The sequence below is a fragment of the Balaenoptera ricei genome, chromosome 2 (genome assembly GCF_028023285.1).
Source record: "Balaenoptera ricei isolate mBalRic1 chromosome 2, mBalRic1.hap2, whole genome shotgun sequence".
Lineage (NCBI taxonomy): Eukaryota > Metazoa > Chordata > Mammalia > Artiodactyla > Balaenopteridae > Balaenoptera > Balaenoptera ricei.
Window position 1 is genome coordinate 175,193,604 of NC_082640.1, and position 24,164 is coordinate 175,217,767.

General features: G+C 54.2%; 1 protein-coding gene across 7 annotated transcripts in view; it reads right to left on the minus strand.

The window, feature by feature from the left end:
• Positions 1–24,164, minus strand: part of CCDC88C (coiled-coil domain containing 88C) — a 124,371-nt gene that overhangs the window by 16,896 nt on the left and 83,311 nt on the right. For all 7 annotated transcript variants that reach the window (XR_009500984.1, XM_059914834.1, XM_059914836.1 and 4 more), the window contains 12 exons: positions 22,176–22,313; positions 19,649–20,671; positions 17,226–17,353; positions 16,021–16,162; positions 15,421–15,609; positions 14,109–14,270; positions 12,392–12,669; positions 9,008–9,151; positions 7,005–7,191; positions 5,057–5,202; positions 2,541–2,630; positions 955–1,193 (listed from right to left, as the gene is read on the minus strand). Coding sequence is in view for 6 of the 7 variants with exons in the window: in XM_059914834.1 (XP_059770817.1) it covers positions 955–1,193; positions 2,541–2,630; positions 5,057–5,202; positions 7,005–7,191; positions 9,008–9,151; positions 12,392–12,669; positions 14,109–14,270; positions 15,421–15,609; positions 16,021–16,162; positions 17,226–17,353; positions 19,649–20,671; positions 22,176–22,313 (2,866 nt within the window). In the remaining variant the exon portion in view is untranslated. The remainder of the gene's footprint in view (positions 1–954; positions 1,194–2,540; positions 2,631–5,056; positions 5,203–7,004; positions 7,192–9,007; positions 9,152–12,391; positions 12,670–14,108; positions 14,271–15,420; positions 15,610–16,020; positions 16,163–17,225; positions 17,354–19,648; positions 20,672–22,175; positions 22,314–24,164) is intronic.

Genomic DNA, 24,164 nt, shown 5'->3' on the forward strand with positions numbered 1-24,164 from the left:
AGTTTTGGCATAAATAATCCATGAAGTGATATTTAAAAGTAAATTTGGAAATTTAACCTTGTTTGAAGTAACTGCTGTGTTTAATCGATTCTAAGATGCACATCCCCACCCCCCCATCTTAACATCACTGAAATCAGGATGCTGCTTCCACAGTGTCTTATAGTCACCACTGGGGCCAGATGGAACTGTGACAGAATTGTCACTGCTGTGACCAATATATTTTACTCATATTTTCCTTTTATGTGTGTACACAAAAATCTGTCTAATTAAGTCTTTTAGAAGAGCTCTTCAACAAGAGTATAATAAAAATTCTAAGTGGTAAAGCATTGCATCATTTGACTGCCAGTGGTATATAAAGTAATTGGGCAGTTTATAACTGATAGCCTCTTAGTTTGACGGAATAAAGCACATTCAACTAGAAATCCATTTCAGAACCCCCGGCAAACTCCAAATGACAGCCCTCATGGAAAGGTAAGCCGGGCCCCCTGGCTGGTAAGACTGAAGACCAGGTCAGGCTGGAGAAGAAAACCTGACTGCCTATTTAAGTGTTAAAAAGACTGGAGTCACACGTGGACTTGCAAAAGATCGCACATGTGCACATTGCCTGTTAAATGCGCAGGAGATCTCCCTACAGAAATAGTCTACTCTAAATCTCTGACACGTACAAGGAAACCCCCAAACATACGCTACTGAGCTTGCCTCTGGTGCCTGCGTGGTTACCAGCTTTGGTTTGAGTCGCTCCCACCATCTACAGGATTAGCGATGCTTCTCGCTCGACATGGGTTTGTATTTTCTTGGTTATTAACACACATACGGAGGCAGATGTGCGTGTACGCAGCACACCCCCGTCACGCTCTTACACACACGTGTGCACATCCACACGCCATCTCCCTCTACCCGGTCCAATGAGAGGGTCCCTTAGACCACCCCCTGCAGCCAGGTCAGCCCGCCTACCTTTTCCCAGGGTCCCGTTGTGGATGTCACGCTCTTCTGCACAGCTTGAGCCCAACGGGGTGGCCTCGGGGTTCTCCGGCTGGGATCTGAGCGGCTGAGAAGCGGGTGGCGAGGTTGGGTCCGGGGACTCCAGCTGCTGGGGAGGACTGTCTGTAGTTGACTTCAATCGTTCTCTGGAACCCTCTTTCTTTGGTTTGATGAGTTTGACTAAAGCTTTGGCTCCAATCCAGTGGTTTTTCCTAGTTAGGAGTAGATTTTTAGGACACAATCAACCCTCACTGCCCCCTCCAGCAGGTTACTGGGTGCCCTAATGTGGGCTGGGATTCCCATCACCAGCCTGGGAAGCTGGCCAGTAACCACCACCATGACCATTGTATTTGGGGCTCAGGAGGTAGAACAGAATTCTCGGTCACGCATGCGCTCGGGGATAGTTAGATGCATGTATCGGGTCAGAAATTCACACCAGTCTCTTGGGAAAACAGAACGTCAAGTACGCCCGTTAACTCTTGATTATCTCTGGGAAATAAAGGAAGTAGTGCTCTGCTAATGTGATCTATTAGATGGCAATTTTTCTGCCAAAATGCCCTTTTCAGTGACACACTCCTCCTCATCCTCTGCTAAAGTTCACAGTAAGAGTAATAAGCTGGCATTCCTTGACCACTCCCGGCACCGAGGACTCCGGGCGAGGTGGCAGAGGGCAGGGAAGAGTGTGCCGTGTGAATTAAAAACAGGGAATTCAATGAGTAAGCGATGAAGCTGTAGCTAACGGGAAATGGAGGCTCCTGGTGTTACAGAAAGAGAACCACACCCGAGTCCCAGTCCTGCTCTGAACTGAACTGCACTGTGTTTACACAAATCACGCCGCTTCCTCGTCTGGGCCTCAACTTCTCCATCTGTCAAAGAGAAGGCTGAGACTGAGGTTCTGAAATTCTGTGGTTGTGTGATTTCAACACAGAGGCCTTGAAGGATGCACAGTGATTCTGCCTTTGAGGCTGGGCCGGGACAGGACCACGTGCAGGGCTGACTCCTGGGGGAAGCGGTGCTGGACAAGGCTGGCAGTCTTGGGGGATGGAGCCAGCCCTGCAACCCACTGCCCTCTGGAGAAGGGGACATGTCTGTGAAGCCGCCCTGGGGTTCAGTGAATCCAGAGGAATCTGTATAAGGGCCAAAAGGTGCCCCTGTTTGAAGACTGTGAGTGCTGGGCCTGGTGTCCTATCCAAGGTTCCTTCCCTAAACAGAAACATGGTTTTCTACACCCCGTTAAATCCTGAGAAGAAGCCGACAAGGCAACCCTTCCATCCCGCTTTAATGGCTCCCAAACCACTGACTCTCTGCCCCCTTAGAAGGGCTGCGGCTCAATTAAGCCTGTGTCTCGTCAGGGTCAGCTGGCATTTGCCACCCCTCACAGGACAAGCACGAGGATGGGGCTGAAAGAAATTCTAAAATCTTTCTGACGTGGGAGGGATGTGCACACGGGTGATCTGTCACTGTGGAAGACACAGGCCCTACAAAAAGTTTCACCCTGAGCGTGAACAAGGAAGGTTTTCTGTTCTGTGTTCAAGTCCCTGAAGCTTAAATCAACTCACTTCTTTGGAGCAGGATCATAGAACTTGTACTGATCCATGATTTTTTCTTCCAGTTTTTCCTTATGTCTTCGTAAGGCATTTAACTTGTCTCTGTGGAGAGAGGGAAAAGACAATAAAACAAAGGAACTTACTCACCAGTGCGGCCTGGGACCTGGCCCAGTGGACATCGCAGCGCTCATGACCATCATGGTTGCTGAGTTGGGAATACGCGAATGGAAGCATCTGACATAGGTCCAGAAGCCCTAATGCCTTGAAGAGGCCTGCTGAAGCACCCAGGATCTAGCTGTGAGTGAACTCAAGGGAGCAAACCCATAACCGTCTGATGACCCAAGCTCGGAAGCAAGGATTCTCTGGCCAGGTCATTCAGGATGTGGGACACCCCAGGGTCAGACTCGAGGCCAGCTCCTGGGCGTGCACATCAACAATCCCTTGGTGGTGGGAGAGGTCTGCCCTCAGGGAGTTGGGTGGGCATCAAGGTTGAAAAAGTCATTTCAGCAAATTCAGACCTCTGACCTGGACCCATTCCAATGCTGGGTTTCTGATAAAACTTCCATGGGAACAAACTCAAAAGATTTTAGGGTCCAGAGAGAAGATAAGGAGCAAAGTGGGCCTGGAAGAACCAGAGGGGGCGGTGGGGACTGAGGCACAACTGGGCCACCCCAGCAGATCGCTGCCTGGGGTGGCACGTAGACCTTCCCATCTTTCAGAGCAGCCAGAAACTCAGACTGCGAAGCAAAATCTCCTGACTTGTAAATGCTGGAAACCAGTTTGTATTTTCAAAAACACAGAAAAGACCAAAGAGATACCTCTTGAACCCTGGGCTGCCAGAGGGCACCTCTGCTTCCCGGGAGGGAAGTTCTGGCCTCCCTGATACGAAGGGTGAGCTTCTGTTTTATCTCAGGGAGTCAGGCAGGTGAACTCCACACAACACTGCCCACAGGGCCACCAACTCCTGTCCCCTCCAGCCTCTCACCACCTGCGCTGCCTTTACAGCTCGGACCCTTGGCTTCCTCACTGGAAAATGAGGCCTCTGGGCCAGAGGCAACTTTCTGCTCAGGCTTCTTTCTGTCAAGAAGCTGCCAAGGTTCCACCCAAACTGGGGACTTTCCCAGGAGCTCCCCACGAAGCGGGCGCATCATGAAAAGTGGCAGCTTTGTGAACCACTGGGCCCCGACCCCCAAGCCCCAACCCCTCGCTGCTCCCAGCCTCCTGGACTCGACGTCTGTGGTCTGTTATTCCGTCCTCACGGCCGTGCTGCCCTGCCCTAAGCTCGGAGTGCTTGCGCGGCTGGGTTCACCCCGGAGATGCACACGAACTCAGAGAACAGGTCCCGTGCCCCTCTCGGCCCCCAGCACAGTGCCCCGCTCGGCGCGGCCTCCGGGAAGCCTGCCAACCCCTGGCCCTCTGCAGACGCTCCCTAACGCAGGACTGTCATCCAATCATCCCCCTGGGGTCCAGGCGCCTACTCCTCTACTTAGCACCTGCCCAGTGTCTGCTGGCAACTATTATCAGCTGGATGACAGAGGGCCAACTTCAGGCAACGGTCATTTCTATCCCCAAATTACAGTGCGGCTTTCAAGGTAAACCATCTCCTGGTAGGTGGCGAGCCACCTCTGGCCACGTCCCTCTGCAGCCTGTCTCCTCTTGCCTTCCCCACGCCGGCCAGCCATTCCCACCCGCGAGCAAGGACAGTTCCACCACACGGCACAGCGGTGGAAACCCCCTGGATCCACGGATGCATCCTGGGTTGTTTCACTTCCAAACCACAAGGTTCTCAGTGCCAGGCTCTTCCTCTTGACCTCACCTCCGGCAGCTTCCTAGGCCCTGCGAGACCAGCACCCTTTAAACACTTCCCAGTGGATCCCGACCCGTCGGCCAGGCACGGGAGCCTCCTCCGCTGAGGCTCCCGCATGTTCCCTGCACCCAGACCCTTGCCGTGCTCCGCCTTCACGTCCCCCCATCTGCCCTGCCTTCGCCCCATCCTGTGTCAGCAGCAGAAGCCCAACTCTTCTTTCCACTTCTCCGTGAAGCTCCTCAACCTCTGTCTGGTATGCCCACATCTCATCACCCCCACTAGTCCCCTGGTTACCAGCGCAGGGGCCACAGCAAAGCCCACATAAATGAACACCGTGGCACACAGGTAACCCACCGCTCCAGACGATCAGGGAACACAGCCACAGGCGACAGAAAGGGATTGGGTATGGCACCTGTGCTCAGCCTCCGCTGTGCATTCTCTCCCTGAGATACCTCTCTTGCTGGCACGGCTGTATTTTTAGACGTGCACCTAATTCCAAAAGCAGACTAAGAAGCTTCTGGCGGTGGGCAGTGCCTTTAAAAAGCAAATGAAAGCCAACCACCACCACTTGCAGAGACCCAGAAACACTCCAGGGAAAGAGAGAGAACGACAGGCTGTTAAGAATAGGCTCCGGCGCTATTCTCGCCCAGAACGGGGCAGGTCTTGGCCAGAGCAGCCAGGACCCCCGTGTCGCCAGGCGTCCCCCACCCGGGCCCCTTACATGTACTGTTTCTGCTCCTCGTGGTACTGTTCCTTGTTCTCCAAGTTCTGTTCTAGAAGCATTTGGTTCTGCTGGTTCAACAGCTGGATCTGGCTCAAGAGGTGATGGTTTTCTTCCTCCAAGTTCCCCTTGAGGCGGGAGAGTAGCTAAAACACAGACCAACGATGTCTTAAATACCGTGCGACCCCGTGAGTCCGCTGCTGGGAATCTAGCTTCCCAAAGAAGGAAAAGGCCACATGCGCCCAGAGGTCCATCTCAGTACTATCTGCGCTCGCCACAACTCGAAAGGCCCCAAACGGCCGCTTCCCTTGGCAGCTACGCTGTCCAATCTGACAGCCGCGGGCAACGCGTGGCCGCTGAGCATTTAAAACGCAGCTAGCCCGCGAGGAGGTGTGCCACAAGGGCGAATACAGCAGATCCTAAAGACTTCACTAAAAAAAAAAAAAAGGATGTGAAAGATCTCATTAATGAATTTTTTGTGGTTACATGTGGAAATGACATTTTAGATATACTGGCTGAACAAAATATATTACTTAGAATTAATCCCACCTGTTTCCTTTCACTTCTTTAATGTGGCTACTAGAAAATTTTAAATTATATCTGGCGGCTACATTATTATTTCTAGTGGCCAGCTCTGTCCTAGACGAGGGTCGGCACACTTCTCCTGTAAAGAGCCAGGTAGCAAATATTTTAGGCTTTCCAGGCCAGACGGTGGTCTCTGTTGCAGCCACTCAACTCTGCTGTTACAGCAGGAAAGCAGCCAGAGACGATACGTAAATGCACAGGTGTGACCGTGTTCCAATAAAACTTGACTTATGGACACTGACATTTAAGTGTTATACCATTTGCACTTGCCACAAAACATTTTTTTTCATTTTCTCAACCATTATAAAATGTAAAGGTCATTCTTAGTTCACGGCCGTATGGAACCAGGTTTGGGGGCTGGATTTTAGTTTTGGGCCGAGGATGGCCAACTCTTGCTCTAGAATACATTTATCGTGATTGGTGTAGCAGGAAAATGACAAGCTTTGGCTTCAGACAGACTGGGTGGCAATCTCCTACTGCAGGCCCTGGCCTGAGGTCCCCTGGGAAATCCTAAAGCACCGCCCTGTGAGGCACAGCCTGTGGTGACGGGGCTCCCTCAGCCACTGTCTGCCTGTGTCCTGGCCCCCGCCTCCTCCACAGGCCCCAGACGCAGCCCAGAGGGGCCTTTGGGCGTCTCAGAACCCTGGCCTCTGCTTCCTCATCTGTGACGCCCCGCAGGGCTACCGTGAGCTCAAAGGAAAAGGCTCCTCAGAGTGTTTTTCAACAAACAAAGGGCAAGAGGAGCTGTGTCTGGGGTCCTGGCTGTCCCGGAGCTGGGACAGGACCCAGCTGCTCTTCCCTGTGCCATCCACTTTGCCTGTCTTACTTGTCCCGGGGTCTGCTTACAATTTCATCTGAGAGGGGTCTGCTGCTTAAGAAGGTACTTTCCAACCTAGTGTACCAGAAGGCAGAGCTCTGCCCCTTTGGCAACCAGGGGATTTGTGTGCAAGCTCCATCCCGACTACCCCGGGATCAGGAGCCAGTCAGACAAACCCAAGCACGGAAAAAAAATCTGTGACATTTCTCTACAACAGTGCAGCTGCTACATGCAAAGAAATGGAAAAACCGTGTGGACACAGCCAAGAGGACAGAAATAAAACAGTACCCGGCTGTTCCCGTGCGCCTGCTCTGACCCTTTGCAAAAAGCAAAGGTCGGATGCAGAGGTGTTTTCTAACGCATCCCTACCAGTTGTGGTCCCCCTTTCAAATGCCTCTGGTCTCCTCTCGGCCTCTGGACCACCTTCACACAGTCTTCGAGCACAGACGCCAAAGAAGGACCCATCGCAACCCCCCTGAGCCCGAGGCCGTCCCCGCAGGGGACGCGTCCCGGCGTCCCGAGGCCCTGCCCAGCGCCAGGCCGCACCTCGCAGTGGGTGTCCAGCTTGGCCAGAGAGAGGTCCATGCCCTGGTGCTGCTCCTTCAGCTCGTCGCACCGGGCCTGCCAGCGGTTCAGCTCCAGCTGGGAGCTGTTCAGCGAGGTCTTCAGCTCCTTGGTGTGGGTGTGCAGCTCCTCGTACTCCGCCTTCAGCTGATGGTGCAGGAAGTTGACCCTGGCGGGGTGGAGAGCCACAGGGCTGAGGCCCGAGGAGCGCTCCCAGGCCCTGTCACAGCTGTGCAACCTTAGGCCAAACCACAACCTCTCTGGGCCTCACAATGAGGGAGCTGAACAAAATCAGAGGCTTTCAAACTGGATTCTCTGGGGTTCTATGAAGGTGCCCCTGGCGTCCCCAACCTTGCACTGGGGGAGACAGAACAGGCAGGCTCGGACACCCACTTCAACAGAGCGTCACTGTTATGATCTCTTATGTATTTAAAGCTTTGGCATATCTGCCTACTTGGCAAAAAAAGGTTCTGTTGTTAAAAGCTTTCTTTCTAAATACTGAACCAGAACATTTTTGCTCTAAAACTCTTTGTCTATGCCCAGCTCTTCTTCTCAGTTCCAAGCCCCTTTCTAATTTCAACTCCCGAGATAAATAAAATATGAGATGCTGGGGTATGATGTAAATCCACTAAAATTATCACCATCATAATAACTATTATCCAACTGCGCTTTCTCGGGGGAAGATTTATAACAGAAAGCTCGAAGTACCAGGGGCTCATGGACTCAGTTTAGACACAGATGTGTCTTGTTTGGCTACAGTGTTTTTTAAATGAATTAGTGGGTCAACATATAAATTGTGAAAGTTTCACACCAACATTGCAATGTCCAGCTTCTCTTAAGAGAAAAGGCATAAACAAAGGGATAATCTGGTGGCCCCGGGGCCTTCCTCCCAGCTGACAACTGTTAGTGTATATTCTCCATGTCACTCATGTCTGGTCTACCACTGGCACTCTTCACCCACGTGCCTGACCTGCCTGGCACCTGAGTCTGTAGCCCCTGGTACACGTGAACACAAGGAGGTGGGGAGGAAGCAGCACCCATGGCCATGCCAGAGACAAGACCTGCTTCAAATCCTGACTCTGCCATTGACGACAAGCATCCACTCTGAACAAGGCAATTTTAATCTCCGCCTGTTTCTTCATCTGTTTTAAAAAAAGGATAATAATTCTGTAGATTCTCGTTACTCTTGGTAGTAACATTCTATAAGATCCCTGAGACACTAAATTAGCTCTTGGGGTAAACACACAGGTGGGTTCCTGTGAGTCTGGTCACACAATTTTGTCAGCTGATCAAGACATACCTCGTTTTACGTGGCTTCTGTTTAAAGACACCTTGTGTGATGTACTCACAGCCGACAGCACTGTAACTCACGCCTGAAGGAAGCTTATCTACCTCACTCATACATATTCTCCATAATGTACATCACAGCCTTGCACTTAGGAACACGAGACAGCGTTCTGCTCGTGGGCCATTTTAAACAGCGAAATCCTCACCCCAAAGCACAAAAATACGAAAACCATGGCACTCAACAGGCCACAAAAAGGACGCTCGTTTGCAGAATGAGCTGCAGGGGTCGAACGCCTTGTTCATCCTCAGCTGGAAATGTATGCGTCAGGCGACCCCAAATGTCTCACCACCCAGATGTCCATGATAGCTCCACGAGCGCTGATTTGGGGCTTACAGATAAATGTCAGCAAGGAGGTGAATACACAAACAGGGAACCCATTAGATGACGAAGGTACCTGTGGCTGACACAACCATTGTCATCTCAGGGCAGGAGGTGAGGACCACCAGCTTAGACGACGTGCTGTCCCTGGGTACCACATTGGTCCTTGCATCCCAGCACCATCCCTTTGACCTCACTACCATCCAGCTGTTAGCATGGCAGGGGCTGTATTACCAGGTTGACCTCCGCTCAGCGGGCACAGAGTGAGTGAGATGCTGCTGCCCGCGGGCAGGTGGGCCCTCTGGGCCCCGGCGTTTACCTGTCCAGCTCCTCCTGCAGCCTCCGGTTCTCGCTCGCGGCCACGGCGCTCGTCCTCTGTTCCTGCTGCAAAGCCTCCCTCTCGGCATTCAGAACCTTCTCCAGCTCATCCAGCTCCGCCTTGTGCTTCAGCATGTTGCTGTGCCTGTGGGAGGGACACACCGCTGGCAGCCCGTCCCGGGCCTTCTTTTCCCACAGGCAACGCACACCCCGGGAGACCGCGAAGCCTCCGCAGAGAAGGCGGGGCTCGTCTGGTGGCTTCTCTCTGCAGAGCTGAGGGGGGGCGGGCAGGGGGCAAGGTTGCGTGGCAGGGAATCGGAGGGAGGTGGCTGGGAGAGGCGCCGGGGGGGTGCGAGCAGCGCCTAGGCGGGAAGGCTCGGGGTCTCCTCCAGCCCCAGGGCCAGAGGCCTCTTCCTCCCACCCGACATGCCCCCACGGCCCCCTCGATTCCCTGTCACAGCAGCCTTCCTCCCTTGGCCCCCGGGGAATGCCGAGACAACGTCCTCTGAACCCCACACCCTCCTCTCAGGGAGTGCAAAGGACTTACCAAGGGGTTCACTCAACACAAACTGATCTAAAAGAAACCACGGAATAAACAGCTGAATTCCACTGCACATGACAGCTCATCTCACAGCAAATCCCTGCTCACTGGGGACGGGGTGAGCCCTACTCTCCCTCGGGAGCCCTTCCTGCTCTTGTCAGACCTCGAGTGGGGGGCAGAGGCTTGCCTGGGGGGCCCAGGCAGCTGCCGGGGGACACGCGCGCGCGCGCGCGCGCACACACACACACACACACACACACACACACACACACACCCCTCCTTCCGGCCCTTTCATTTTCCTCTTTGTATTTTCTCCTCTGTCCCTCTGTATGGGGTACTGCACAGCTATCTCTGGAGGGCAGCAGAGCACAAGGACAGAGTCCCCGATAAGCCCAGGCTGTCCCTCCCACCTGCTGGAACCTTCCAAGCTCACGATGACTCAAGAGCCCCCAAGTCCAGGGGCTTCCAGCCTGCATCTCCAGACCTCTACCTTGACCCCACCTGTCCCCACGCAGCTGTACTCGCACCACCTGACTGGAATCCAGACTTGTGCTTGTGTGGAATCAAGCTCAGAAACCTGCTCAGGTAGCTGTTTACAGACAGACATCTGTGTGGCCTTTAGCTTCAGAGCAGAGGATCCCCGACGTGGTTCTGGGCGTGGGGCTCTGCCTGGCTTTCAGGGGTGACCTTTCTCATCCAGATTAACAATTCTGGGAAAAGTCATCCAAGGTCTGACAAATTAGGGCCACCGGCTGACCATCAAGGTCCCTGATTCCCGCTTCCCTGCTGTAACGTCTTGGAAAAGCCCACTGATCAAGCATCTCTCTGACCGTTAGTAAACTACACCAGAACCCGGGCGAGTCTGGCTCACCACCGAGTCCCAGTACGAGGCACAGTGCTCAGTATGTGTTAAGAGAACGAATGAGTGAGTGTCTGATTTAAGTGTCAAATGAAATGAATGTAGAGCCATCACCCCTGTGTTCCAGGTATCCAGACTCCTGAACGTGTAGCCCTGCTGCAGACAGACCCAAGGGGCCTCCAGCCTCTGTGCGACAAAGTACTGGGTAACACAGTGGTTCTGTGCTGTACTGAGCAAAGAATTACAGGGAAAGCAACAATGAACTCTTCCTTCAGAGCCAGTCCAAATTCCACCTGCAAAAACCTTCCCCTGCTGAGCAGACATGAGGAATATCATAAGATGTTATTATAACACATAATAGGACACCTGAGTGCCTGGTGAGTGCTGGGCGCCGTGCTAGCTTTAGAGTTGAGCGAACACTTCTCACTCCACATCATTAGTCAACTGGGTGCCTCTCCTACCACAGCTAGACACAGCACCCCGTACACAGTAGGTGTTTACCAAGTGTCGCATGGATCCAGGATGGGTGCAGGAGGAAGCAGAAGATGCTCATTTGGGCTAGCAGCCCCTGAAGGACGGCGATCCGGGTGGATCAAAGGGGTGGAGGACTCCAGACAGAGGCAGAAAGGAAGCACCGGGTGAGTGGATAAACGAACGCCATCACCCCCGTGCCCACAGCATCATCAGATGCCCTCACGAGGCTCTGCTGGCCCAACAACCCCCCTGGGTCTGTGATGAAACGCCCTGCACTTCAGCTTTACTTAGCATCTTGAGGCCGAGTCAAGGAAAACACTGGCAGCAGGGCCATCTCACAAGCACAGGACAAGGCCAATTGCTCCCCCTCACCCATCGACCCACCCGTGCCAAGTGTTTGAGAGCCTCTCTCTCCTGCATTAGAGCCATGTGCACACCACACCTGCTCCCAGACTCTGGGTCCTGCCACCCCTGCCCAGCGGCCTGGAACAATCAAGGATCTGCCGGGGCAGGAGCTCAGGTGATGCTGGTTGACTGAATGCACACAAAACCCAGGACCCCGATTTGTCAAGAGTGCAAAGTTAAGACTTGTGCATTTCAAGGTATGTAAATTTTACCTACAAAAAAAGAAGAGTGTGGGGCTGGAGAACGGGAAGTAAAGATGAAACGAGGGTGGCAAAATAGTGATAAATGCAGAAACCAGTCGTGGGTATACAGGGGTTTCACTCTACCATTCTGTTTACTTTCTATATACTTAAAATTAGGGCTTCCCTGGTGGTGCAGTGGTTAAGAATCTGCCTGCCGATGCAGGGGACACGGGTTCGAGCTCTGGTCCGGAAAGATCCCACATGCCGCGGAGCAGCTAAGCCCGTGCGCCACAACTACTGAGCCTGCGCTCTAGAGCCCGCGAGCCACAACTACTGAAGCCTGCGCGCCTAGAGCCTGTGCTCCGCAACAAGAGAGGCCACCACAATGAGAAGCCCGCGCACTGCAACGAAGAGTAGCCCCTGCTCACCGCAACTAGAGAAAGCCCGTGCTCAGCAACGAAGACCCAACGCAGCAATCAATCAATCAATCAATCAATCAATCAATAAATTTATTAAAAAAAAAAAAACGCAGCCCAGACCTTGACAGGCAAGAAAAGAACTGAGAAGCCAGGGTAAGATGCGTCATTGTAAACTGGCAACTGCGGTGAACTTCCTCCTTATTCTTAGTTTGGAGAGAAAAGGGAGGAGAGAAGAAAATCCTTAGAGGAGCAGGGACCCCACACCAACAACAGGTTTCCCTGAGCCAAGACTGGCCATGACGCCCCTTTTCCACCTGGAGATCCACCGACACTCGGTCTCCAGCTGCACGAACTCCATATTGCTAAGGGTGACTTTGATTTACCTCCCTTTTGGAAAGTTCCGGTGCCCCAGACGGTGTGAAGCTGCAGGCCAAGAGGAGACCTGAGGGGCACAGAGCAGAGGCGGGGACAGGAACCCGGGGGAGCCCGCCCCGCCGGCACACACCTCTCCCCGAGCTCCTTGTGCTCCAGCTCCAGGTTGCGATGCAGTGTTTTCAGGCAGCTGTGCTGGCGGATGAGGGCCTCGTACTCCGCGGACTGCCGCTCGTGGAGTGCGCCCAGGTGCTCGTGGTCCTGCAGCAGGGCCTGGTAGGCGGCCGTCAGCTGTTCCTGCTGCTTCTGCAGGTTTTCGATCTCGCTCTCCTTGGCTGTCTGCTGGTTCTGGAGCAGCGCGTACTGCGCGGTGAGTGAGGCGCTCTGGGAGCTCAGAGTGGAATTCTCCACCTGCCGAGAGGGAGAGGGGGCCGGAGGCTGACACCGAGATAACAGGGACCATCGGCACAGGCAAGATGCAGCTGGGACCCAGGACAGTTCTACCAGGACTTAAGGAACTGCTGGAGGAGGCCAGACGGCATCAACAGACTGTTGCGTGGCGCTTCAGTCCTGAGCCCCTCTCCGTAGACGTGACCTTTTGGGGCAAATTAGGTCCTCTCTCTGAACAAGCTCCTTGGATATCCTCTTTGAATACTTTTAAAAGCCTATTTTTAAAAGATAGAGCATCACTGAGGACACAAAATACCTGAACAACCTACCTTAACTTTAACCTGACGCTTACAGAACACCCATCCAACACCCAAAATTATTAGAAATTTAGGAGAAGGGAACACTTCCTATCTCATTCTGAGGTCAGAATTACCTTCATATCAAGACCAAAGATATGACAAGCATAACCAAAAACCCCAACAAAAACAAAACTACAAACCAACATCCTATTTGCTTGTTTTAATAGAACAAATCCCAACCTCTTTGACAGTCTCTATTTATTGTCTCTGACCCATACGTTACATATTTTCAAACACCTTTCTCAGAAACTGCAATAAATGATCATTTACTTTCCCACGATCTATTAATGGTAAATAAAAGCCAACATCCTAAAATGTGTGGTCCAGAACACTCTTTTGGCTAGATGCTCTCACCAGCCCGGGAGCTACTTGATGCCTTACTTCACTCGTAGAGATCAAAAATTCACATTTGCTTCAAAAAGGCTCTACCAGGTCCTACAGTGAAGAAATGTGCTTAACTCTGTTGAACCAAACTTATTTGATCCCAGAACCTCTTTTCCAAGTCATTCCTAACAGCCTCTCAAGAAACAGATTTTGGGAAACAGACAAGACTGCAAGGGAAAAGCAGGGAAATAAACTTTTTTTTGCCTGGGCAGCCGTGTTCAGTCACTGAAAACCAACTTCAAAGATCCTGAGGCTAGGAACCTCGGTTTACAATGAGTCTTTCAAAAACAAAACAGGGCTTCCCTGGTGGCGCAGTGGTTGAGAATCTGCCTGCTAATGCAGGGGACGTGGGTTCGAGCCCTGGTCTGGGAGGATCCCACATGCCGCGGAGAAATTAGGTCCGTGAGCCACAACTACTGAGCCTGCGCGTCTGGAGCCTGTGCTCCGCAACAAGAGAGGCCGCGATAGTGAGAGGCCCGCGCACCGCGATGAAGAGTGGCCCCCGCTTGCCGCAACTAGAGAAAGCCCTCGCACAGAAACGAAGACCCAACACAGCCAAAAATATAATAAATAAATACATAAATTTTTTAAAAAATAAAACAAAACACCGAACTCTCCCATGCTTTGTCTCACTGATAAGGAGTCGTCAGAGTGCTGGAGCCGGTCTCTAGGAGACACAGAGCATCCCCCGCAAGAGCTGCCCAGCCATGCCCTCACCTGCAGCTTCGCCGTCTGCGTCTGTAGCGTGGTGTTGTGCTCCTGCAGGAAGGCACTCTGCTTCTGCAGCGTCAGGATCTGACTGCTGAAGGCCGTGTTCTGGGTCTCCAAGTGCTGCAGCTGTTCCTTGAGCAGCTGCTTCTCAGCCTGCAGAGCCGCGTTCTGGGGAAGGGGGAAGCATGAGACCAATCAGATGCCGGCTCCGTACCTGCTAACCAGCCGCAGGGACGGCTGGTTAACAGGTACAGGGTTGTTAGGAACCCTTTGGGGGGGGCCAAAGCCAAAATCCACCGGATGAGAGAAGTAACATTCTCCCTCTTGGAAAGACAACAGAATTGGAAAAAAATTTTTTTCTACGTGCTTTCACAATAGAAGTGAATACACATGATGGAGATACTGCAAAGAACCTGAGCATGTGAGTGTGAGGCAAAGGCGAGCTGGAGTTAAAGCTGCTTCATCCTTTCTGTCTTTTGGGCTCTTCTCTGTTTTCTGTTGACCACCCTGAGAATGCATGTCTGTGAGCTTCTCGCACAGAACAGGGAGCCAGAACCTGCCCTAAAGCCTCACCCGACTCGGGTGACAGCGGGTAGAACAAGGCGGTTCATGCTCCACGAGACTGATAAAGACGGAGCAAGATACGCCACCGACTGGGCCCGGACGCCTGGGGTGTGGTCTTGCGCTGTCCCTGACCAGCATGGGGCTTAGGGTCAAGTCTCTTAAACTCCGTCTCACCTTTCTCATCTGTCAAAGGAAAATCGTTACTATCTACTTCATAAGGCTGTTGGGAAGACATCAAACAAGATCAGGGATTTAGACATGTATGGACAAACTTGCTCTGTAAAGGGCCAGACGGCAAATATTATTTTGGGGTTTGCCGGCCATAGGGTCTCTACCTCAGCCAGTGACCCCTGCCGTCGCCGTGGGTCGGCGACGATATGTAAGCAAAGGGTGTGTCTGTGGGCCAATAAAACCTTATTTATGAAAACAGGGGGCGGACCGTGGTCTGTCGACCCCCAGAAGAGCACCGAAACACAGAACACTGCGGAAACAGAGTGCTGGTGGAGATGCCCCAGATCCAGTGTAGGAGGCATAGAGCAAGTCCCCGGGGAAAAAGGGGACCTGCCCCTTCAGTCAGAAAGGTTGAAGGGACCTCAAGTGGCAAGGAGCAAACGGGACTCGCCAGGAAACTCAAGAAGAGGCCAACGAGACCTGGATAAATCTCAACAGCTTCTGACACCCTGGGTCCTTCCCGGTAATGGGAGTTCCTGCTCCGTCTGCAGGACTGTCGGCAGGACGGCCTCTCCCCACTCACGTTGCGCTCCAGCTCGATGGCCCGGTCCTTCACGCGGAGCAGCTCCATCGTGGCCTCCTTGGGGCTGGGCCCCCAGCGCTCCTTCCCCAGGTGACCCTCGACCAACGGCCCCACAGGGTGTTTGAAGGAGTTCTGCACCTGCTTCCCCTCTTCCTGGTTCTTCCTGAGGATCTCACACTCCTTCTTCAACTGCGGGTGCGGGAACGGGAAAGCAGACTTGGGGCAGGAAGAGGCCGGGCTCGGGGCCCCGCACCAAACCCGTCCCCCTCAGCATGCCCGACCCCTCGCCCGGCACTGGACCCGCCAGACTCCTGCCTTTGCTCTTGGGGGGAGGGCACACGACCTCCGTCCTGCATGTTGCCCCCTCCCTGCGGAGGCGACTGCCGGGCAGCAGCCGGGACTCAGCCCCGACTTTACAGCCACGTGACCGCGGCCAGTCTTCTCCCTCCCCTGAGCCTCAGGCGTCCACTCCATCGACACTCGCTCCAGAACACGGGCATACAGGCCGCCCCTCTGCTACTCAGGTGAGGGGCTGGGAAAGGTGAGGCAGGGACCTCACAGCCAGGACCCACGGCCTGACCCTAAGGGGGCTGCTCTTACCACCTGGAGCTCGTTCTGTAGGTGGTGATTCAGGCTGGCTTTCTCTTCCATCTGTGCTTCTAAGAACACAATCTTTTCTTCTTTCCTGGCTAGTGTTGTTTTGAATGCCGATTCATTTATGCTCTCCAAAATCTTGTATTTCCTGAAAAATACAAATATACAGTAGAATTCATCTGCCTCTTCTACCCACAAGCTCCCAGTCTCCCAGCTGCCAACACATCCCTCCTCCACTAAGCTGGTTTCCGCATCACGCTGCAAGATTTGGCCCAGAAGAACTGCAGGAGTCAAAAACCATCACCTAGAGCTGTTCCCCAGGCTGTTGGCATAGATATGTCTGGGACACCATCAATGAAACATCACTGCTATAGTTTTCCAGGCGCCGTTTTATGTATTGGTATGGGCATTTTACAGTTGGGGAAACAGAGTCTCAGAAAGGTTAAGGAATCCATCCAAGACCACAGTGCTAGGTAAGCGGTAAATCTGTGTGGCCTTTTCACCACACCTAAAGGACATCACGTTGGTTACAAGTCCAACAAAAGTCCAAGATGTTGGATTTCCTTGAAAAGCGAGATGATTTAGGAAAGCACTGCTGGCAAAGGCAGCAAGAGTTAAAACTTTAAAAAATTAAAGGGCTGGTGGAGGGAGAGGGGAACGAACAGGTGGAACACAGATGATTTTCAGGGCAGTGAAAATACTCTGTATGATGCTATAGGGGTGCATACAGGTTATCATACGTTTGTCAAAATCCACAGAACATGCAACACCGAGAATGACCCCAATGTCAACCGCGGACTCTGGGCGATGACGAGGTGCTGGTGTAGGTTCACCGAGCGTCATGCATGCACCATTCTGGGGGGGGGGGGTGTTGATGGGGGAGGGTACGCGTCGGGGGCAGGGGGTCCACGGGAAATCTCTGCACCTTCTCCTCACTCTTGTTGTGAAGTTAAAACTGCTCGACAAAAGCCTAACTAGAAAAAAGTTAAGAAGCCTTTTCATTGGACAAAAGAATCTCCTTCCACTCCTGCCTGAGAACGTCCAGGAAGGAGGCCCGGGATATAAAGCACCTGTGACAACAGGCCCTCGGGTGTAAAAAGTAAACTGAGCTCCAGGGGTGGGGGTGGGGGGGCGTGGAGCCTGCAGGGGGCGGGGCGCGGGGACGCACGTGAGCCCTGAAAGCCTGCAGCCACCCAGGGAGGGGTCCTCACGTGTCACCGTTGCTGCTGTCATCCCGCAGCAGCAGCTCCTTGTGGAGGCCGAGCTTCTCCAGTTCCTGGCTCAGTTTGTCCAGCTCACTGCTCAGCTGCTGGCTCTTCAGCTTCTCCTGCACCAGGTCCTGTGGGGACAGTGCGGACGGGCGTGGGAAAGGAGCCCAGCAGCAATGGCAGGAGGGCCGGGCGCAGGCCAGTCTCAGGGCTGAGCGACCACCTTCTCGAGCCGTGGCCAGCTCGGGTGTCTCGAGGGCCAAGCAGGCGGTTCTATGGGGACGGTGAACCTCAGGGATGTCTCCAAAGGGAACGGATGAGCACACCTTCCCAGCCCCCGGAGTTCAAGACACCAGACCACGTGGCAGCGTGTCCAGGAAGGATCGAACGTGCTCCAAACACATCCAGACAGGTGTCTGAAATACCATGTATGGTGACCTTTGAGGAGCGGGTTTGAATTCTGTGAACGCGATTGCCATTTCCGCGGAGTAATGGATCAATAACTATTTAGTTAGCTCATTGCGGAGAACTCAGAACAAAGTATAAAGAGGAGAAAGATTTTACTTTAAAACACTGGTTTTGAGTTACTTTTCAAAAGTGGACGCTGACCTCATTTAGGGGTTCACTTACTCTAGTCCACACCTCTGTAGCTCTCCAGGTAGTTATACCGTGTTTTGCCCAGTGTCACAGCTACGTGCACACACGAGGACCCCCTACCACACCCCAAGGCCTGGAACGGCAGTGTGACGGAGGGTGGTGCTCGCCAAACGTTCCGGGGTCGCTCCCTGGCTGCAGCGTGGAGGGGCCAGTGTGTCATCTTCCAGCTGCCTCTCCCCTGCCTCGGGAACTGCCCGAACCCCACGCTGAGATGGTGGAGCCGTGAGATCAAAGCCGCCTGGGACGCTGAGCCCCAGCACAGAGGACAGGCTCTCCAGAGAGCCACCTGGACTCTTGTGAAAGAGAAACCAGCCTTGGATGTGATAAGCCCTGCGATTCTGGGGTCATTCGTTACTGCAGCATAACCTAACCTGTGCTTACGGAGGCAGGGGCTATGGGTCAGGTTGGTGTCTTGCATCTCTCCCCCACAGTGTACCGATCTGCCTGCACTGACAGTCAGTGATCCTTTTTTAATGTGGAGACCTCTCCGTGGTCACCAAGTCTATTTCTTTTTCTTCCTTGGCACACAGCTGGAACACATTTCCCAGCCTCCCTGGCAGTCAGGTGCGGCGGCTATGAGACCATATTCTGCCCCATGAAGTGTGGTCCTTCTCTTCTTCATCTACCTGCTGCAGGTAGGGGAGCCAGAAGAGGGCTCCACTGTGGGACAGCCGGGCCACATTACGGAGGGCACCAGGTGTCTGCGAACAGTCACACGGAACTTCTACACGTGTGGACACTCAGCTTCTGTGATGGGCCACTCAGACGCTGGAGTCGTTTACTAGAGCAGTGACTCACCCTAAGGCACTGCAGGAAAGCCCGGATGAGCCACGCAAAAACTACCAGGGAAAAGTAAGACACGTATTTACCAAGAAACTGTAAAACAGTTGTACCCTTTCATCCTGTAATTGCACTTCTAGGCATATATCCTAAGAAAATAAATACATTTGTGAAGGTGCATGTGTGCAAGGATGTCCAGTGTTATATTTTTTAAATTAATTAATTAATTAATTTATTTTTGGCTGTGTTGGGTCTTCATTGCTGCACGCGGGCTTTCTCTAGTTGCGTTGAGCAGGGGCTACTCTTCTTTGCGGTGCGCGGGCTTCTCATTGCTGTGGCTTCCTTGTTGTGGAGCACAGGCTCCAGGTGCAGAAGCTTCAGTAGTTGTGGCTCGCAGGCTCTAGAGTGCAGGCTCAGTACCTGTGGCTCACGAGCTTAGTTGCTCTGCAGCATGTGGGATCTTCCCGGACCAGTGCTCGAACCCGTGTCCCCTGCGTTGGCAGGCGGATTCTTAACCACTGCGCCACCAGGGAAGTCCCGGTGTTATTTAAAATAGTGGGAAAAATCAGAAACAATCTAAACGTCCAGAAAGCAATCATAGTAAATCCGTAAAATTAATACCTCACTGCCATTAGAAATCATGGCTTGAAACCTATTTAATGTAATGAGAAAAAAGTATAGTAATAATGAGAAACAGAACAGGGCTAGGATGGAGAAGGTAGGGTATCAAGTGTGTGTATACACAAATGCACAAGGAAAAAGAAGAAATGAAATACGCTGGACTATTAGCCCTGGTCATCTCTGGGCAGTAAGATCCTAACAGGTGATTTCTACTTCTTCTTTATGCTTTTGGGCATCGTTCTGTTTAGAAGCAGGGGACAAATGCCAGGGGCCTCTCCCTGTCTCACCCCTATTCCAGAAGCCCCTGTCGGGCAGCACGGTGACCCTGCCGACCCCCCCACCGAAGGGGCTGCCTGCCCCCGACTCACCTCCCTCAGGGTGGTCAGCGTCCTCGTGTGCATGGTGACCTGCTTGGTGAGGTCCCTGTTGTCCTTCTCCAGCTCCTTCAGCTTGCCAGCCGCGTCCCGGCAGCGGGCCAGCTCCCTGTCCAGCGCGCGGCTCTCCCTCTCGGCGGCGGACAGCTTGGCGGAGCTGTCGTCCAGGACGGCGTCCTTGAGCTCCACCTGCTGCCACAGACGCCGGGCCTCCTTCTCCAGCAGCTTCTTGTCTTTCTCCAGCTGGGCCACCTCCTGCTCCAGCGCCTGCCGGTCCTGGCCGGCCCGCTCGAGCTGCCGGTTGGCGAGCCGGAGGGCCTCCAGGTCGCGCCGCAGGGCCTGGTTCTCGGCCTCCAGCTGCCCCAGCTCCCGCTCTAGGGCCTGCGCCTTCTGGCCGCCGCTGTCCAGGCTCTGCTGCAGCCGCAGGTTCTCGGCGCTCAGGCTCTGGTAGCCGAGCTCCAGACGCTCTGACTTCTTGCCCAGCGCCTTGAGCAGCTCCACGCTCCTCCTGAGCTCCTGGTTCTCGCGCTCCAGCTGGGCCACCTTGGCGCCCGTGAAGCGCGTGGCCTCCGCCACCCTGCGCAGCTCCAGGTTCTCCTCGTCCAGCTGCCTGTTGTCCAGCTCCAGGCCGGCCAGCCGCACCTGCACATTCTGCAGGGCGTCCAGGGACTTGCGCAGCTGCCGGTTCTCCAGCGCCAGCCCGCGGCTCTCGCGCTCCGCGGCGTCCGCCCGCTCGCCCGCCGCCTGCAGGGAGCTCACCCTCTGCGCCAGCCTCCCCTTCTCCTCCTCCAGCCGCCGCAGCTCCCGCTGCAGCTCCTCCGCCCGCCCCGCCTTCTCCTGCGCCTGCTCCAGCTCCGGCCTGCTCAGCCGGCCGCCGGCCTCTGCCACCGTCCCGTGCAGGGCTTTGCTCTCCTGCTCGGCGTCCTTCACGCGGGCCTCGCTGCTGACCTGCGACCTCTCCCGCAGCGTCCACACCGTCTGGTTGAGATGGTCCTTTTCTTGTTCGAGGTCCCTGATCTGCGGGAAAACATGACGGGAGAGACGGCGGTTGTTGCACAAACGTATTTCAGAGAGTTGGGGTTAAAGTCTGATTTAATCTGGGGGACTAAAGCATAGGCCCTAAAAGACCATCCCATCATGTACCCAAAACACATCCTAACGGTCCTACTGTATAGCACAGGGAACTATATCCAATAACTTGTAATAACCTATAATGGAAAAGAATCTGAAAAAAAGAGCGCACACACACACACACACACACACACACACACACACACACACACCTGAATCGCTTTGCTGTACACCAGAACTGAACTATACTTCAATGAAAAAAAAAAGAAGTCCTAACGTTCCCAGGGGTTAATGTGGACACAAGGTGAAGAGCACGGAGACCCCTACGGAGACGGTTCAAATTAAAATACCTTCATGGCGGCCAGGATGATTTGGAAACATAAACCCCATCTCTCTCCCTCTCACGTAAAACAATGATAGTGATTCCCTTGGTAGGTTTATCCTGGCCGCCCACCTCTGTGGGCTCCCCTTACGCCACTCCCCTCCTGCAGCCCCTGCACAGGGTCTTCCCTCTGCCCTGGACCACCCCCCCCCCACCACCGGTCTCCAGCATCACTGGCTCCCCCTCCTTCTCCAGGGCTCAGCGTGAGCAGTTCCTCAGGACAGCCTTGCACCATGACTCCTCAGCGCCTGCATCCAGCAGGATTCTCTGCGTTATTCCCTCAAGAGCACATGTCTGAAACTGCCTTGTTTGTCGCCTGTCCTTCTGCCCTCTATGTAAGCCACATCTGGGCAGAAGCCCTGCCTGTCTTTTCACCAAACGTGGCACCATCCCATTCCCCCCATTTTTGCTCTACATCAGAGGCTGAAAATCTCAAATACTGGATACCCCAGGATCCCTCGCAGGTAGGGGTGGTCATGTGTTGGGTGTGGTCAATAAGATGTGACAGAAGGTCCCGGGAGGGTTTCCCTCTGCCCCTTGCCCTCCACCTTCTTCTTCCCATTCCCTGAGGGTGTGTGGCAGCCACTGCTAAGACTGGCAGAGCAGGAGGAGAGGCCTGGCCCCTGCACGGCATCACAGAGCCTTTGCACCAGCACCGGACTGCCTCCTACCCGGGACTTCTTGTGGCGTGAGGCAAACAAACCTCAGGTGCTCGGTGTGACGTTATGGACGTTTGCAGCTGGATCATTCTTTGTCATGCGGGGCTGGTCCTGTGTGTTGCAGGACGTTTAGCCACATCCCTGGCCCCCACCCACCGCATGCCAAGAGCATCTCCTCTCTCCTCCCCAAGTCATGACAATCAAAATCGTCTTCAGGCACTGACAATGTCCCCTGGGGGGCAAACACGCCCCCCACAGCTGATTGAGAGTTGCTGGTTTGAGCTGCAGCTAGGCTAGGTACCTGGTAATGCACGTTTCCCCGATGGATTCCCAGGAAATGGCTAAATCCTGGACTCTCCCTCCTGCAGGCAGGGGTTCCAGGAGAGGGATCTGCTCGGGAGGTGCCTACCTGCCGGGCTCTGTCAGCCTTCAAGGTCTCCATGTCGCTCTGCAGCTGCTCTTTCTCTTTGATCAGCTCCTCACTCAGGGTCTCCAAATCCTGGTTACTCTGCTTCTCCCTCTCCAGCTGGGTCTGCAGCTTCTCGATCTGCAGACCCGAAAGACCCAGCCGGGCAACAGTTGGCTTCACGAAGTGAACTACGTCTTAAAACAAATTCAAAACCCACCAGCCCCACAGAAAACTTTAACGGGCCTTTTCTCAAGGGAAAGTGTCCAGGCCTTGCTCAGAAGGGACCTCCCTGCACCCTCTACCCTCAGCTCCTACCCCACGACTTGCATCTCCAGCTCACAGGCACCATCCGTCAGCCTCCTCCCAGCCCACCTCTCCTCACCCTCACTGCCATGTGCCCAAGTGCCTCCGGGCTCCTTGCTCCCATCTCAGGACTTGTCCGCTTTCCCAAGGGTCAGACCACATGCCCGGGGCCACCACCACTGGCTGTCCCACGGGCTTCACTTGGTGACACGCCTATTCGCCCAGCTGCTCAGAGTGGTCTTCTGCTATGTCCCTCCTTCCTCTTTCACCCTCCAGTAACTCTGTCCCCAAGTCCTGCCCTCTCTACCCAAGCTGCTCTACCGCCACTGACTAGCTAGGGCCGGGCCACCTTCCCTCTGGCCTGGACAACCATCCAATCACCTCCCTGACACGGAGCTCTTCCGCTGGGGTCACCCCGCCTGACCGTCCTAAAACATGAACTAGCTACTTCATCGCGTCTAACACCTGGATGAGGTGGTGAATCCTGATCCTCACTCAGTAGGTCCAGGGCAGGGTCTGAGATTGGGATCCTAGGCGATGCCCATGCTGGTGTCTGCACTGGGAGGGCTTCAAGGCTGCCGCTCCCCTTCCCGCCAACACCAAACCCCTCAGCGTGGGGGACTGGAGTTGGGAAAGAGGCATGACTCTGGTGTCACAGGGACAGAGTTCAGAGTCCAGTCCCTCCCTACTAATGACGTCACCACGAGCAAGTTTCTGTAACTGACGCAGGACCAGCAGCGAGCATCCTTGAGAGCTTCTGTCACTGTGTCGTGCTCGGCACATGCCTAGCAGGCGACGGGGTGCAGCAACGTTCGCTGCCCCTCCCCGTGAGAGCTCTGGGCCTGGCCACCTACAGAGCTCCTGACCAGCCGGTCTGCATTTTGACATGGTCCTAAACGATCCTGATGTGCTGGTTTGGGATGGCTGTTCTGAAAAAGTAGATTGCAAAGACCAGATGGTTCTCGAAGCTTTGAAAGATCTTGGACCTCGGGGCATAACCCCGAGATGCCCAACGACCCCCAGGAGCAGCAGGTCTGAGCCTGCTGCAGTTCAGCCCATCTGGGCCGGGGCCTTGCGCGGAGAGATTTCCAAAGCTCCCGGAAGGATCGCTGCTCTAAAGCAGACTCTGCGTACTTGTCCTTGGGTGAGGGGCACCCTGCCTTCCTGGCTCACAGATCTGGGAGCTCTCAAACCCTCACAGGAGGAAGCAGCAGGAAAGCTTCTTCCCCTACCAGCGGGGAGAGCTGGGCCGAGCTCATACTCCTACTGTCATATCATGTTGTCAGCACCTCAACCCCCTGCCCCAACCCGGGGACCCCAGGACTGGGGAGCCCCACCCAGCTGGGGTCGACAGGAAAACACGCAAACATCTGAGTGGTTCTCAAAAGCAAGAACGTATTTCTAATCCTTCCATATCTCTGCCCCCCTTCCCGGCACAAGGCCTGGGACTCGGCAGGGCACCAGGGATTGCCTCCGATGGCAGAGCCTACACCTGAGACAACGGCCTTGAGGAATAAAGGCAACGAGCAGTTGCTATTATTAACCAAGTACTCAGGAGGACACTGGGCCCAGAAGGGCTCAGCGACTTGCCCGAGGCCTCGCAATGAGGACGGGGCAGAGTTGGGACACACCCCCGTGGCCGACCCCCCAGTCCTCACTCACAGTCAGGGGGGCCTGCTGGCTTAC